The 18,056-nt window shown below is 42.2% G+C and overlaps 2 protein-coding genes across 3 annotated transcripts in view; both read right to left on the bottom strand.

Annotated features, from left to right (window-relative positions):
* The window catches only part of CAP2 (cyclase associated actin cytoskeleton regulatory protein 2), a 159,006-nt gene that overhangs the window by 45,324 nt on the left and 95,626 nt on the right, over positions 1–18,056 (bottom strand). The window lies entirely within an intron of this gene.
* LOC108178875 (uncharacterized) lies at positions 15,900–16,743 on the bottom strand. The gene has a single exon (XM_070074309.2). The coding sequence runs from the start codon at positions 16,609–16,611 to the stop codon at positions 16,033–16,035; it is 579 nt and encodes a 192-aa protein (XP_069930410.1). The 5' UTR covers positions 16,612–16,743; the 3' UTR covers positions 15,900–16,032.

Here is an 18,056-nt window from a genome sequence, read left to right as displayed (position 1 = left end):
CCGCGTTGATCCAATGGCAGGAGCCAGGTGCTTCTCCTGGTCTCCCATGGGGTGCAGGCCCAAGTACTTGGGCCATCCTCGACTGCCTTCCCGGGCCACAGAAGAGAGCTGGCCTGGAAGAGGGGCAACCGGGACAGAATCCGGCACCCCGACCGGGACTAGAACCTGGGGTGCCGGCGCCGCAAGGCGGAGGATTAGCCTAGCGAGCCGCGGCGCCGGCACCCTCTGTGATTTTAATCCCTGCTACAGTGGTGGCCTCACACCGCAAAGGACAGTCACTTCTGCCACAGACAGCAAAACTATCAGGGAAGAAGTTATGAACAGTTGCAGCAGCTTCTCAACTCCTCCCCTAAAGAAAATGTTGGAGGTGAAGGCTTTGCTGTCAGCACAACCTTTGTTCAAATCTCAGCTCTGCCACTTACTGCTCATGGGGCCCTGAACACTTTGCTTGATTTGCTCTTTGGTTTCTTCATCCATAAAGCATAGATGATAATACTTATGATCTAGAGGCTACAAGAAATATTGAACTTTTTGAAAAAGAGATTCACTTTATTTGAAAGAGTTACAGAGAGAGAGAGAGAGAGTAAGAGAGTGAGAGAGCACTTCCATCTGTGGGTTCACTCCCCAGATGGCTGCAATGGCCAGGGCTGGTCCAGGCCAAAGCTGGGAACTGGGACCTTCACCAGGGTCTCCCATGTAGGTGCAGGGACCCAAGTACTTGGGACACTGTTTTTTGCTTTTCCCAGGCCATTAGCACGGAGCTGGCTAGGAAATGGAGCAACTGGTGTTGGATGCTGGTGGTGCAGGCTGTGGCTTTACCACTATGCTACAGTGCTGGACCCAGATACTGAATTTTAATTCCTTGGCGCATAAGATTAAGTGTTTTAATTCCTTGGCGCACAATAAGAATAAGTGTTTGTTATGGTATGGTGCACTTAGCTCATCCTGGATGTAAAAAGGATGCTGTCTCCTACAATATGTAATATTTATTTGTTTCAAATATATGTGTATTTAAGATCAGAGGGGCTCCTAGAAACATCCACATAGGCTAAGAAGACTTTAGGATCACAGGAGTCTAAATCAGGTTACTTAGCTCAGCTTTCTGACAGAAGTAATTGAGCAGGTCACAATTAGCTTCCTGAAAAATAGGGTGGACAAGGTGGCACAGTGGTTAAGATTCCACTTGGGACACCTACATCCTGTACTGGAAAGCCTGGGCTTGAGTCCTGGCTCTGCTTCCAATTCCAACTTTGTGCTTATGAACACCCTGGGAGGCAGCAGGTGATGATGGTCAAGTACTTGAATCCCCATCACCCACTTGAGAGACCCAGATGGAGTTCCTGGTGTTGGCCTGGCCCAGGCCTGGCTGTTGTGGGTATTTGGGGATTGAACCAGCAGATGAAAGACCTCTCTCTCCCCCTTTCAAATAAATAAAAGTAAATTAATTTAAAAACAGCCATTAAAATAGATTATAAAATATCAGAGAGGATTCCAAATAATGGAATAGGGAGGGAGCTTACTGCTCTAGTCTAGGGGAAGATAGTTTAAAAAAGTGGAGAGAGCATGGTCTCAGTGAAGAGTCAGGGGAAAATTGCAGAGGAAACTCCAAGCAAATTAGAGGGACACTTTGGACCTATGCGGAGGTCATGGATGCACACAACTTAGGACCCCAGCAGCCAAGAGCCTCAGCACCAGCTTTGAAGAGGGAGGTGAGGCCAGATGTCAGCAGCCCAAACCACTGGCAATAAAGCTACAGGAAAAACCTGGTGTGAGTCTGGCTAGGAGTACCTGCCAACCTAGAGGAAAAAAAAGGGGCATCTCTCTCTCCCCAACCACCTGGCACCAGTGTCCTGTAATTAGCTAAGAGAGGAAGGGTGCCATTTTGGACATTCGTTAACAGCTGGGCCAACCTGTATCTGCACACCCAGTAACCAGCCAAGAAGAGATGCCCGAGTCTGTTTGGGAGAATTAACAGGGGGATGGATGCTTGTGACTGTGGGAGCCTTGTGTGCCAGCACTGTGAAAACACTGTGGCTATAGGGGTGGGTACAAGGTGTGGCTGGGACTTTGGGAAGTCACTGTGGGCAGCTCCACATGCTTGGGTTGCCCGATTCCCTGGTGAAGGTCATTGCTGCAGGATCCATGCTCACACTGAGGACTGCACAGATCCTTTGTGTGGTTCTTGTGGTGGTGCGGATGAATATTATACCCACTGGGACTAGTGCCCAGGCATTGGTCTCCTTGGAGGAGAGGAGCTGAGCATGAGACTACGCCAACAGAGTTGATCAAACCTGCCCTCTGATAAAAAAAAATAAGGGAGATTAAACATGCCCAACTTGGGTACCACCTTGGATATTCCCCTCACCCTGGAGCACTCAACACACCCAGCACACACCTCTGGGTATTCACTGAAAAAGCTGACACTCCACTAAGCCACAGAGGCATTGTCCAAAGATGAAATCCACCACAAGGGGAAAAAGTATCTCCACAAATGCCTAAAAATAAATGCAGCAATTCAAGAAACAAGAATAAGGAAGACAACATGATGCCCCCAAAGGAACACAATAACACTTCAATACTAGAATGTGAAGATTAAAGGGTTGAAGAAATTCTGGAAATGGAATTCTGGAAATGGAATTCAAAATATTGATCACAGGATTACTTACGAGTAATCAAAAGCAAATCCATGAATTAAAGAAATCCATACATAACATGAATGAAAATTTTTCCCATGAAATTGAGATTTTTAAAAAGAAATAAAAATGAAATACTGGAAATGAAGAATTCAATAGAACAAATAAAAAATGTGGTGGAAAGCCTTAACAGAGCCAGTGAGGCAGAAGAAAGAATATCTGAATTAGAAAACAAATCTCTGGAAATTTTACAATCAGACAAAAAAAAAGTTCAAAAAGTAAAAAACAGTGTTGGAGATTTATGGGATACTATCAAACAACCCAACATATAGGTTTTAAGAGTTCCCTAAGGAGTAGAAAGGGAAATTAGATTGGAAGGCCTTGTTAGTGAAATGATGACTGAAAATTTCTCTAATTTGGAGAAAGAAATGGATGCCGAAGTACAGGAAGCGCATAGAACTCCTAATAGACACGACAAGAAAAGATCTTCATCATGACACACTGTAGTCAAATTCTCCAGAGTAAAACAGAAAGAAAATATTTTAAAATGTGTGTGAGAGAAATGCCAGATTACTTTCAGAAGAGCTCCAATTAGACTCACAGCTAACTTCTCATCAGAAACCCTACAGGCTAGGAGAGAATGGCAAGATATAGTTCAAGTCTTAAGAGACAAAAACTGTCATCCCTGAAAAGCTTTCATTTATTAATGAAGGTGAAATAGAGACCTTTCATAATAAACAGAAACTGAATTTGTCACCATACATCCAGCCTTACAAAAGATGCTTAAAGATGTACTACACACAGAAACATGGTCATCACTATGAAAGAAAAGTGAAGGCAGAAAATCTCCCAGTAAAAGTATAAAGGAAATCCAAAGTAAACAATAGGAATATTAATGGAAAAAAGTCAGGGCCAAGTAATTACTTATCAATAGTCACACAGACTGTAAATGGCTCAACTCTCCAGTTAAAAGATGCAGACTGGCTGAATGAATCAATCTATTTGCTGCCTACAAGAAACACATCTCACCAATAAAGATACATGCAGTCTGAAAGTGAAAGGATAGAAAAAGATATTCCATGCCAACAGAAACCAAAAAAGAACTGGTGTAGCCATCCTAACATGAGACAAAATAGACTTTAACACAAAAACTGCTAAAAGAGACAAAGAAGGACATTAGGTAATGATTAAGGGATCAACTCAACAGGAAGATGTAACTATTATAACTGTATATGCACCTAATTACAGAACCTGGCTATTTAAAAGAAATTTTTTTTTATTTAATGAATATAAATTTCCAAAGTACAGCTTATGGATTGCAATGGCTTCCCCCCCATAACATCCCTCCCACCCGCAACCCTCCCCTTTCCCACTCCCTCTCCCCTTCCATTCACATCAAGATTCATTTATATACAGAAGATCAGTTTAGCATACATTAAGTAAAGATTTCAACAGTTTGCTCCCACACAGAAACATAAAGTGAAAAATACTGTTTGAGTACTAGTTATAGCATTAAATCTCAATGTACAGCACACTAAGGACAAAGATCCTACATGAGGAGTAAGTGCACAGTGACTCCTGTTGTTGACTTAACAAATTGACACTCTTGTTTATGGCCTCAGTAATCGCCGTAGGCTCTTGTCATGAGCTGCCAAGGCTATGGAAGCCCCCTGAGTTCACCGACTCTGATCATATTTAGACAAGGCCATGATCAAAGTGGAAGTTCTCTCCTCCCTTCAGAGAAAGGTACCTCCTTTCAAAGAAATGTTAACAGATCTATAGGGAGACACGGACTCCAATACAATAGTAATGGTGGAATTCAATACCCTAATTTCATCAGTGGACAGATCAACCAGACAGAAAATCAGCAAGGACACTACAGAGTTAATCTACATTATAGACCTAATGGACCTAACAGATATCTACAGAACTTTTCATACTACTGTTGCAGAATATACATTCTTGTTACCAGTGCAGGGAACTTTCTCTAGGATAGAACACATAATAGGCCATAAAGAAAGTCTCAGCAAACTCAAAAAAACTAAAATCTCACCATGCATCTTCTCAGACCACAGTGGAATGAAGCTGGAAATTAACAACTCAAGGGGAAATTAACAACTCATGGGGACTGAACAATATGCTCCTAAATGAACAGTGGGTCATTGAAGAAATCAAAAGACAAATTAAAAATTTCTGGAAATGAATGAAGACAATACAATTTATCAAAACTTATAAGATACAGCAAACGCAATGATAAGAGGAAAGTTTATAGCAATTAGTACCTACAAGAAGAAACTGCAAAGGCACCAAATAAATGAGCTGTCAGTGCATCTCAAGGATTTACAAAAACATCAAACCAAGCCCAAAACTAGTAGGAGGAAAGAAATAATTAAAATTAGAGAAGAATCAGCAAAATTTAAACAAAAAAGTACAAAAGATCAGTGAAATGAAGAGCTGAGTTTTTGAAAAAATAAATAAAATGGATATACCATTGTCCCAACTAACCAAAAAAAAAAAAAAAAAAAAAGAACTAACTCCAATTCTTTTCAAATTATTTGAAACAACTTGAAGGGGAGGGAATCTTCCCAAACTCCTTCTATGAAGCCAGCATCACCTTAATTCCTAAACCTGAAAATGATACAACAGAGAAAGACAACTACATACCAAGTTCCCTGATGAACATAGATGCAAAAATCCTCAACAAAATATTAGCCAATCAAATCCAACAACACATCAGAAAGATCATTCACTCAGACCAAGTAGGATTTGCAAATCAATGTGATACATCATGTTAACAAATTGAAGAAAAGACCTCACTCCTGTTAGAATGGCTTTCATACAGAAATCAAGAAACAACAAATGCTGGTGAGGATGTGGGAATATAAGAACCCTAGTCTATTGTTGGTGGGAATGTAAAGGGATACAGCCACTGTGGAAGACAGTATGGATATACCTCATAAATCAGAATATAGACCTACCATATGACCTAGCCATCCCACTCCTGGGAATTTATCCAAGGGAAATGAGATCAGCATAGGAAAGAATTATCTGTACGCCATGTTTATTACAGCTCAATTCACAATGGCTAAGATGTGGAATCAACCCAAATTTCAATCAATTGAAGACTTGATAACACAATTATGGGATATGTATACCATGGAATACTACACAGTGGTAAAAAAATAAAAGCAATCCTGTTGTTTTCGACAAAATGGATGAAAATGGAAAACATCATATTTAGTGAAATAAGCTAGTCCCAAAAGGACAAATACCATATGTTCTCCCTGATCTGTGATAACTAATAGAATGCTTCAAAGGAAATCTATAGAAGTGAAATTGACATACTGAGATGCGATGACTTTGAACAGACCTTGACTCGACTGTTAAGGAAAATATTTTTTTTCCATAGTATTTGTTGAACTCTTTACTTACTACAGAGTTAATCTTTTATGTATAAAATTAACTGACAATAGGTCTTAGTAAAAAATAATAGGAATAGGAGAGGGAGGAGTAAGAAGGGTGAGAGGGTGGGTACAGTGGTCAGTGTTCCTAACCTTGTATTTATGAAATGCATGAAGTTTGTATACCTTAAATTAAAGTTTTCTGGCAAAAAAGAAAATATCAGAGGACATTCACATATAATAAGGATGAGCATCTCAGGAAGCACTTGTTCCAGTTATGCAGTGTATGTGTGTGTAGTGGGCTGCAAAAAAATTGTTTCTTTTTGTGACTTTCAGTCCACATGTTTGAGAACCATGGAAATAATCCAATTCTCTCATTCTACATACAGGGATATAAGCTCCAGAAGATAATTTGCTGAGACCAGATCAGCTTACAAGAGTTGGCAAATCTGCAGCTGGAACCTAGCTCTTCTGGGGAGCCTTGAGACAATTCTCTGTATTGAGCACTGAGAACAATGTGGTTGCCTTTTCACACGCAGTTTTCTTCTCTACCAACAAGATTAGGGAAATTCATGGTGGAGACAGTAAGAGCTCAGGTTCTAGAATGAGACTGCTTAGGTTCAATCCTTTCTCCATAGTGAACTAGGCTTACACAAATCACTTGAACCTAATCACCAAAGTTGCCCAAGATTCCATGATCTAACTTGCAAAACAAGGTTCATAGGGTACTCCACAGGGATGTTATGAGGAGCAAATGAGAAGACGTGTCTGCATGTGGCAAGAGGTGCAGAGCATGGTGGGCATTCAACACATGGCCAGTGAGCTGCGAGATGCTGCCACTTAGAAAGTCAGATTGGCCATTCGACTGAGCTCTCTCCTGTCACACATGTGAACAAGGGAGAGCAGTTTCCTGAGATTTGCAAATGGACAGAGGACCTGTTTTTAATTGCAGGAAACAAAAACAGATAGGGAAGGAAAGCAAAGTGTTCTCAAAGTTCTCAGTGGACTTCTAGATCCTCCATATCGAAGGAAGGGAAACCAAAGATCTGCTGCAGAAGCTAGCTGGTTCTCGTAAAAATCCACAAAACCTCCCTGCCTTCTCTCCTTCCCTTCTGGTCATTACAAAGCAAAGGTCTTACCGATTTGGCATGAAGACCAGGAATCAGGGTTGTTATGGTCTGTGTCGTGTCCTCCCTGGTTCACACACTTAAGCCCCGGCTCCCAGGACCTCAATGTTGCCATATTTGGAGATTAAAAAAAAAAAAAAAAAAAAAAACTAGTGAAGTTAAAAGGAGGTCATTATCATGGACTTTAATCCAATGATTATCCAATCCAATGACTATTGGATTATGTTATTAATCCAATGTGACTGGTGTCTTTATAAAAAGAGGACCTTTGGACATGGGTAACACACAGCGGGAGGATGATGTAAGGACACAGGCAGACGCCTCACCTAGCCAAGGAGTGAGGCCTCAGACGATATCAACCTTGCTGGCACCTTGATCTTACACTTCTGTGGCACTTTGTTATGGCAGCTCTAGCAAACGATTAAAGGGTCTAAGAGCATTTCAGGAAAAGCAAAACAAAAATAAAACAGAAAAAAAATTCCCTAAACTCTTCCCCCTCCCAAAACCCTTAACAATAAACCAATCAAAAAAAAAAATCTAACGATTCCCACCCCCAAACAACGCTATCCCATTTCTGCTCCTTAATGACTGCCAAAAGTAATTTTTAAATGCTCTCCCTAAAATTTCACTCTATAGAGAGCAAATATCTCTCTCTTTTCAGTCCCAATTCAACACCTGATTAAAGGTCTGGCATACATTTTCCCATCCTAACTTTCTCCAACAATTTACTGAGCTATAATATTCTCCATGCAATGGCATAGTTGAGAAAGACCAGAATATTGAAATTGTTGGTGCCACTTGGCCAACTGGTTCGAGGGAACAAGAAGCAGAAACTAAGTATTTACAATGCTAGGGAGATTTATTAAGGCCATCTTGGTTCATCTCTAACTTCCCAAGAACAAACTCTAAAGTCTGAAGAGACAGAGTATTCTGGAAGATATTTTATATTGGTTATCTGATGAAAGCATCATAAAGATTGAGAAAGTTTCCTTTTGCCTTAGTTTGGCAATTGCATGAGAACTGTCATCATTTTAAGAAAAGAAAGCAATGCTGGGAGAACCGAGTACGACAGCTGTTTGTACAACGCCAATAAAGAACACAACTTCTATTCTGTGCCAATAGATTTCTCCTGTACTTTAAAGCAGGCTTATCTTCCCTGGTTCATCCTGAACCTTCACAGCTGGAACCCAAACTCAGAGAGGACAGCAGAGCGGATCCTGTGATATCAGCCAAGGCTCAGTGTGTGGGATGTTAAAGTGGACAAATGGGCAGGCTGTTGGTTAGAGGTACTTCTGCCTGTTTAGCTATTAATCATGTATTAGGCTGAGTTGCATGGATGTCGATTAAATGTAGACAAGGATCTTCCACTGAAGGAGACCACCTTTCTCCCCCAGTGGAGTGAACACAGTGTGCTTTGGAAGGACTTTAAATTGCTCAAGTTCACATACATGTCAACAAGATCACTATTATTCTTAGTTTCACAACTCTTCCCTCAGGTTTCTTTTATTCTGAAAGACAAGAAATGTTCAAGGTTCGTGCAAGGATGAGCCCCTCCCTAAGATTCTGTGCCTTTTAAAGGATGCAAAAATGGCCCAAGTGGAGGTGACACATGAGCCAACTGCAAGTTCTCAGCAAATGCGTCCAAGAGCTCTGAGCTGCAGTGCTGAGCTTTGGAGAGTATTTTAGGACTCCATGTCTTTATGACCTTAGCTTCTGCTTTAAAGTTGAAGAATTGAGCCCCATTATCAGCTTCATCTAAGTTTCACTCCAGAAGTAACTGAATTGTTTTGCAGAAAGTAAAATGAAAGAGTTTTATCAGCAACCTTTGTAGAAACTTTACCCTAAAAGGAAAACCAAATTCCCACTCATGCTGTTTTGTAAGAGATGGAACAAACTCTGAGAGTTTGACCTCAAAGATGTGTCATTGAGTAAAACCAAAAAAGACTGTTATTTCTGGAATCCAGAGTGCTCATGCGGTTCTCCATCAGGTGGGAAATGGTCCATCATTGTTATTTCTTTTTGAATAATCTATTTTTCTTATTATAACTTTATTATACATTTTTTGGGAAGCATTGGAAAGCACAGATGGGAAAACACAAGTATAGGTAGATACTGGTGTCCATTTTTTCTCTTTAGCTATAATTACTACAGATATCTTTAAAAATAACAATATCTTTAAATTGTGGCTTTTCAAACCATAAAGAATGATTCTAAGAGCCAAATTCAAGCAGTTCAATTAAAACAAGCAAGTGCACAAATAAAATCCCATTTGCATATTTCTGGCAAGTACTGTGAGAATTCTATCATTTTAGGAAGAAGGTTTCAAAGGCAAATTTTACACTACAAATGCATTACCATTACAATTCAAGCATGAAAGTAAAACTTGAACTTCTTAATGTTTGGATCTTCCCCACATTTAAAATTCTAAGAAAGATCATATCAAGTGATATTCTTAGAAAATCATATTACAAAATATTTATCATTATTACCCCGGTTTATGTATGCTTTTGTACAATGTTTTACCAGTTGACTTCCTTTGGATTTGCTTTTGTGTACGTGTGTGTGTGTGTGTGTGTGTGTGAGCATACAGCTAGCAAACACACAGAGAGACATGTATTAAAGAATTAACAGAGAATTTTTATTCAATTCTATTGGCTTCTTTACATATTCTAAATTCTGGCATGTACACACTTTTCCTTTGTAATCAGAGGACAAGTTTCATTTTATTTTATTTTTTAAAGATTTATTTATTTATTTTGAAGGTCAGAGTTACAGAAAGAAGGCAAGGCGGGGAGAGAGAGAGAGAGGTCTTCCATCCGCTAGTTCATTCCCTAATTGGCCGCAATGGGCAGAGCTGAGCCAATCTGAAGCCAGGAGCCAGGAGCCAGGAGCTTCTTCCGAGTCTTCCACATGGGTGCAGGGGCCCAAGCACTTGAGCCACCTTCCACTGCTTTCCCACACCATAGCAGAGCTGGATTGGAAGTGGAGCAGCTGGGACTCAAACTGGCACCCATATGGGATGCTGACATGGCAGGCAGCGGCCTTACCTGTTATGCCACAGCACCGGCCCCAGGACAAATTTCAAAACCTACTAACCACTGTGCATCTTCAAAGGCAGAAAAAAATTGGGGGCTGATGTGGCACAGAGGGTTAAGCCACTGCCTGCAAAGCCAGCATTTCATATGGGTGCCAGTTCAAGTCCTGGCTGCTCCACTTCTTCTCCAGTTCCCTGTTAATGTGCCTGAGAAAGCAACAGAAGATGGCCCAAATCCCTGGACCCCTGCCACCCCTGTGGGAAACCTGGATGAAGCTCCTGGCTCTCGGTTACAGCCTTGCCTACCCTTGGCCATTGTGGCTGTTTGGGGAGTGAACCAGCAGACGGGAGATCTTTCTCTGTGACTCTGCCTTTCAAATAAATAAAAAGAAATCTTCACAAGTAGAAAAAAGATAATATAGGTACTATTGAATTTGCATATATCAGAAAATATTAACCTCATTCTTCCAATCAGGGAGTGACTTCAGGAAAACACATTCAAAGCTTGCCAGAATAAATTATTCAAACAAAGAAGAACCAAGTTTTCTCAAGCAAAGATCATTCAAGTAAGGAATAGCATTTACATCTAAAACTATAACACTGGGGTGCCTTCTAGTAATTGAAGCAATTGTTTTCACCATTTTTAAAGTCAGAAGCAAGCTTTTAAACCTCAGAAATGTAAAACTGTGTTACTTTTGCTTTGGGCAACCACTGAGATTTCCCCTTTATGTTCTTTTTATGTAAAACATTTTTACTGTCCAGGAACATTTAGGAGATTTCAGAATATGCCTCATGGAAACATTTTCAAAAATGCTTGTGCATTTTAGACAACTTGAGAATTGAAAGTGCTTGCAAAAGTGTCATAGAAGTCAATCTAAATAAACAAATCCACCAAGTATCACCAATGTACATGAGGCCATGATGCTGACATTGCATTGCATAATGACATATTCCTTGGAACATATTTTTTTTAAATAAACTTATATTTTAATTCAATTTTCCCATGAGCTCTTTTTCCCTTTAGCTTTTATTTATTTGAGAGGCAGAGAGACAAACATACTTTCATCCACTGATTCACTCTACAAATGCCCACATTGATCCTGACTGTGGCTGATGCTGGGAGGAAAAGGAACTCAGCAGAGGTCTCACATGGCTGGCAAGGACCAAATTACTTGAGCCAGGAAGCTGGAGTCAAGAACTAGGGCTAGGGGCTGGGGCTATGGCATAGTAGGCTAAGCTTCCGCCTGCAGCACAGGCACCTCATATGGGTGCTGGTTCATGTCTCGGCTGCTCCTCTTCAGATTCAGCTCTCTGCTTATGGACTGGGAAAGCAGTGGAAGATGGCTCAAGTGCTTGGGCCCCTGCACCCCCGTGGGAGATCAGGAAGAAGCTCCTGGCTCCTGGCTTCAGAATGGCTCAGCTCTGGCCATCACAGGCATTTGGGGAGTGAACCAGCGGATGGAAGACCTTTCTCTCTCTCTCTCTCTGTAACTCTACCTTTCAAATAAAAATAAACAAACAAACAAATAAACAAATAAAATAACAGAAGCAGGGCTAGATATTGAACACAGGCACTCCCAGTATCAGATACAGGCTGTTTAACTGGTGTTTTATCTGCTAGGCCAAATATTTTTTATGTTCCCAGAAGATATTTTTATATGTTCATAAGATTTTACAGTTCACATATATGCCTCATTTTAGGGTTGCTAAGCTCTTAAAAATGCACTCAAGGATCTGAAATGCTTCTGATTATAGTCCTTAAAAATCATCCATTTACAGCAGGGGTGGGGAACCTTGTTTCTGCCAAGGGCTATTTGGATATTTATAACATCATTTGCAGGCCACACAAAATGATCAACTTAAAAATTAGCCTGTTATAGATTTATTGAATTTCAAGACCCGCCTGTGGGTGCCTTCGCAGGGCCAGACCAAATTATTCTACAGGCCTTATACGGTCTGCAGCCTGGGGGACATTCTCCACCCCAGTCTAGAGCAAAATCTGGTAACTTGGTCTTCTCAGGGAATTCAGTGCTTTAGAGAGCTGCATCGTCCTGCCAGCCCAAAGAGAAGCTTTTCACATGCATAAAATCCTACTGAATTTTTTAACTCAAATCTTTCAACAACCCATGATTCTCATCAGCACAATTTTTTTTTCAGTAATAGTTTTTGTTCTTAAATGATTTCAGACATACAGAAAGTATAGAGAATACGAATGGGCTCCCATGTATATGAAATAGAATTTAGTAGTGTGTGGAGGCTCAGGGTCTAAACTATGAAGCTCCTCCTCTGCCACTGGGCACGCCATGGCCTGCAGTCTGGGACATGGGATGATGCAGGTAAGACCTCAGGGTGGCACTGATGTGTGAAGTCCAATTGTTCTATTTTTCTCATAAACGTAGAGCAGTGCACTTGCTGTGGCAAACTGGAAGTTTTTAATGGAAAATCTTTTCTACAAAAGTTTGAGAGTCATTTCTGAAGTCATTGCCTTCCTCTGCAGATAACAGTCATTAAGTTGTAAGGGTTTATGTGGGATTTTGGGGCCACTGGACCAATGAGCAACAGACATTTCTCAGTCAGTTCTTACTCGCTATTTTGGTCTTTGCCACTGTTCACAGGTGTGAACTCTACCTCTCATCAGTTCTAGATTTGGTAGTGCACTATTTGGGGAAGGGCTTACTCTAAAACTAACCATTTCTTTATCCAAACAAGAACACGGTTTTGCTGACATGACATGTGGGCTACAGTCTTCTCTAATCTCTTAATGCCTGACACTTTTCAGGAGGGTAGGTATGTGATATAAAAAAGTCAAGTTCAAGGGCCGGCATTGTGGCATAGCAGATAAAGCTGCCATCTGCAATGCCAGCATACCATATGGGTGCTGGTTTGAGTCCTGGCTGCTCCACTTCTTATCTGGTTCCCTGCTAAAGGTCTGGGGAAAAGCATCAGAAGATGGTCCAAGTGCTTGGGCCGCCATACCCATGTGGAAGACCCGGAAGAAGTTCCTGGTTCCTGGCTTTGGCCTGGTCCAATCCTGGCCATTGTTGTCCTCTGGGGAGTGAACCAGCTAATGGAAGCTAATGGAAGCTCTCTCTCTCTCTCTCTCTCTGTGTAACTCTTTGCTTTCAATTTTTTTTAAAGTCAAGTTCAATGGAAATCTAAACATTTAATGCAATGACCCACAACAATTTGTGTCCCTAGAATATCTTGTATCCTGAATCTTGGTGCAAGAACAGGGGTTGGAAGATGATAGAAAAAAAAAATAAAAAACAAACAAACAAAAATTCCTTAACATAAACTGACCCTTCAGGCTAAGATTTGTAGCTTTCACTATAGTTGTTCTGATAGATGCTTTCACCGATGGTACAAAGAAGAGCCCAGAGAAAATATCTTTTCTATTCATGCAATGGTGAGAAGGCTGACAAGTGAATATAGGATACACACAAAGCTCTACTGTAACTCTCTTTATAAATGGGTTCCTGTAAAATTCTGGGTTCATGGCAGGGGCATAGGATGAGCTGGTCTATTTGAGATACAAAGAAGGAAGTAATGGCTCAATAAGCGACAATGACAGATAGAGGCATACAAAATGACTACAGAGAGAAATCAGAAATTTGAGGGGAAAATTACGTTGAAAATCAAAGCTGAACTTGGTTATCCACAATAGGAATAAGAAATGAGAAGACTCTCATCGAGCATTTTGTTATTGTTTCCGTTTATTTTATTGGCTCAGCTGAGAAGACATTAACTCTTACCCTATCTGGGAGGTACCATCTGGCTTCTGACAATGATGAATTTTATAATCATCTATAATTTTACTTTATGAGACTCTGCACATTAAAAGTGAAGAGCAGTGGATCTTACTGTGCTTTAGTCAAACCTACAGCAACTTCACTAATAATTCCCAGGGTTATAAACTGGAGAGAACCGTCCAAATCATTTAAATTCACCAGCTTTATAAAATCTAAGACTAAATACACAGATCAAAAATCAGTTCTTTGAAATGGAAAAAAAGTTTTCTAAACTGCCATCTATTTTTCTACCAATGGTGGGTGAGCACTGACCACACGCCAGACACCATGTGGACTGGTTTTCATCAGTTGTGTCTACTTTCTCATGGTAAACCTGTTTAAGTTAAAGCTTTCATCTGAAAAATCCCAGCCCAAGTCAACAGCACGTGCCAAGTCGTTGTCTTTCCCCCGAATCAGTGAACTCCTGATGGAAGGATGGCCAGATCTGTTCTCTGAGATTCATTTAGTTAAGCTGAGAAATCTTTAGCTTCAATCTCAAACTTAGCAGATACATAGAATTTCAACATTTACCCCTGAGTCTTCAGACATCCACAAGGTAGAGAAACCATTACTGCCTGGAATCACAGTAATTACTGGGTACTTAGCTCCAATTACTTGTAACTGGCAATGTGCTTTCTCTTTTAAGGCTAGCACAATCTTCAAAAGATGCCACTGTTTGCTCTTCTCCAGAGTGGTACACCCAACTCAGCACCTGCCACAGTGCGGTGAGCAGCTCCACACCAGCGATGCCTCCTCCTGGCTAACAGAGGTTGAGGGGGAGGATGTTGCACATGCATCTCCCTTTGGGGACTCATAATTCTTCTTGGATATGAGAGATCTTCAAGAAGCTTATGGAAAATGCCTCCTTGAAAAAAGCTATGCATGGATTTCAAAATTTCTTTTGCACCAAAATAAACTTTTTTTTTGACAGGCAGAGTGGATAGTGAGAGAGAGAGAGAGAGAAAGGTCTTCCTTTACCATTGGTTCACCCTCCAATGGCTGCCACGGCTGGCGCGCTGCGGCCGGCGCACCGTGCTGATCCGAAGCCAGGAGCCAGGTGCTTCTCCTGGTCTCCCATGGGGTGCAGGGCCCAAGAACTTGGGCCATCCTCCACTGCACTCCCGGGCCACAGCAGAGAGCTGGCCTGGAAGAGGGGCAACCGGGACAGAATCCGGTGCCTCAATCAGGACTAGAACCCGGTGTGCCGGCACCGCTAGGTGGAGGATTAGCCTATTGAACCGTGGCGCCGGCCCAAAATAAACTTTTAAAAAATAATCCATTTATTAGAGAGAGAGAGTGTAGCTCACTCTCCCAATGTCTTCAACAGCAAGGGCTGGGTCAGGTCGAAGCTGGAAGCTGGGGATTCAGTTAAGGTCTCCCATGCGTGGGACAGGGATGCAAGTGTTTGAAACATCATCTGCTGCTTCTCAGAGTGTGTATTAGCAGGAAGCTGGAGTCAGGAGCTGAAGTGAGACACTGAACCCAGGACTTCCAATGTGGGATGTAGGCATCTTCACTGGTAGGCTAAACACCTGCTCCCTAAGTATCTTTTCAATTTCCACTAGCTTTCTTTTTTTAAAAACTGATGCATAGTTTTTTTTTCATAATATACTTTTTATTTTTCTTTTTAATTAATTTATTTGAGAGTCAGAGTTACAAAGAGAGAGAGAAGGAGAGGCAGAGAGAGAGAGAGAGAGGTCCTCCATCCACTGGCTCACTCCCCAACTGGCTGCGATCTGAAACCAGGAGTCAAGAGCTTCCTCAGGGTCCCAAGAACTCAGGCCATCCTCCACTGCTTTCCCAGGCCACAGCAGAGAGCTGGATAGGAAGTGGAGCAGCCGGGACCCGAACCGGTGCCCACATGGGATGCCGGCACTGCAAGCAGTGGCTTTACCCACTACATCACAGCGCTGGCCCCTCCACTAACTTTTAAAAGACTTCTCATATGAACTTAGGTACTAAAGAAATCTATGTTTTAAATTTTTAAAAACTATTTTTATTTGAAAGACAGAGAGACAAAGACAGAGACAGACAGAGAAACTCTATCCACTAATTTACTCCCCAAATACCTGCAAGAGCCAGAGTTAAGCCAGGCTGAAGCAAGGAGCCCAGAGCTCCCAATGAGTCTCCCATATGGGTGGCAGGAACCCAGCTACTTGAGTCATGATCTGCTGCCTCCGAGGGTGGGCACTGGCAGGCAGTTGGTTCAAAAGCAGAAGCAGGACTCAAATCCTGATATAGGATGCAAGCAACCCAAGCAGCATTCTTTTCCGTCATCCAAAATATGTTTATTGGGAAGATTTCCCAGCATCTTGACTCAGGGTGCTCTGAGTGCTGCTTCCTTCTGAAGGGACATCCTTCTGAAAGCCTGGCTTTTCCTCCCCTGGGTTGGTGGATGACAGTGGAGCAGCCACCACACAAACCTACCATTTGTGCATGGCTGAAAGCCGTGGAGATCTGAGCGCATCCTGGGCACCTCAGACCCATGAAATAGGAACTGGGGCTCTGCACCAGGTGCTTCTTCTTGTGTTCCCTCTTCCCTTCCGGAGAGGGACAGAGGAGATCCTTTTCGAGAGGCACATTCGTGTGAGCAGGTTGTTCGTCACCTCCGGAAAGCCCAAGCAGCATTTTAACCACCCTGCCAAATGCCCACCACTGAGGAAACCTGTGTAACTCTGCCTTGAAAAGACTGGAGGAGGCCCCTACATGGGAGAAGACAATGTGCTTGACTAAATCTGCTCATTGAAATGTTAATCTCGCCCAAAAATGCCTTCACAGAAACACCCCGAACAATATTCGACCGAAGACACTTTGTGGCCCAGTCAAAAAATTTTTAAAAGATTTATTTGAAAGACAGAATGACAGAGAGCGAGTGAGAGAGAGAGATATCTTTGACCTGCTGGGTCACTCCCCAAATGCCCACAACAATCAGTCTGGGCCAGGCTGAAGCCAAGGGCCACGAATTCCATCCTGGTTTACTATATGGATGGCAGGGCCCAACCATTGAGGCCACCACCTGCTGCCTTCTCAGATGCATTAGTAGGAAGCTGGATTGGAAGCGGAGCAGCAGGGACTCCAACTCCAATTCCAGTATGGGATTCCAGTCACCACAGCACCAGCCCTGGCCCAGTCAAGTTGACACATAGAACAAACTGTCCAAGCAGGAGACAGCGAAAGAGCAGTAACCATAACAAATAACTACGCCACGTAGCACGTTAGGTGTCAAAGCCATGCAGGGGGGCGATGCTGTGGCACACAGCAGGTTAAGTCTCTGCCTGCAGTGCCGGCATCCCATACGGGCGCCAGTTCTGGCCCCGGCTGCTCTTCTTCTGATCCAGCTCTCTGCCACAGCCTGGAAAAGCAGTGGAAGATGGCCCAAGTGCTTGGGCTCCTGCACCTGCATGGGAGACCCTGAAGAAGCTCCTGGCTCCTGGCTTTGGATCTGCTCAACTCCAGCTGTTGCAGCCATTTGGGGAATGAAGACCTTTCTGTCTGTCTGTAACTCTGCCTCTCAAATGAATAAATAAAATCTTTTTTTTTTTTTTTTGGTTTGCAGAAATGTGTTGATATTTCGGAGATATTTACTCTTCTATCCCATGAGCATCCAATCAGCTGCCTTTCAAGAAGTGGCATATCACTGCTGCCACAAAATCCCTTCATCTTTCCATGGTATAGCACACAAGTTTCAGGATCTGCTTCAAGATGAAAAATAAGTTTATCCTATTCAATTTTAAATAAAATCTTTAAAAAAAGCCTTGGGGGAAATCTACAGCTGCATGAGGGAGGCTGGAAACAGAAATGGTGGATTCAATTTCAAACAGGTCTCATTGAGGAAGCGACATAGCTGGATGCGACATTAGCCACGTGGACATCTGGGTAAGAGGTTTCTGACAGAAGAAATAGCCCCTGCAAAGATCCCAAGGTTGGAACAGGTGTTCAGGGTTCATGGCACAGCAAACAGATGGTAGACCTGCAATGCAGAGAGTGAGGGGAAGTGGCGGGGCTGGAGGCTGTGTTGGAAATGGGAGGGTGGGGGCACAGATCGCCAGGCTGCTGACAGGACCTTGGCCTGG

This window comes from Oryctolagus cuniculus, chromosome 5 (assembly GCF_051225735.1).
Source record: "Oryctolagus cuniculus isolate XC-2025 breed Fujian yellow rabbit chromosome 5, ASM5122573v1, whole genome shotgun sequence".
Classification (NCBI taxonomy): Eukaryota; Metazoa; Chordata; class Mammalia; order Lagomorpha; family Leporidae; genus Oryctolagus; species Oryctolagus cuniculus.
The sequence above is the reverse complement of the archived record's forward strand: the minus strand, read 5'-3'. Positions and strand labels throughout refer to the sequence as shown.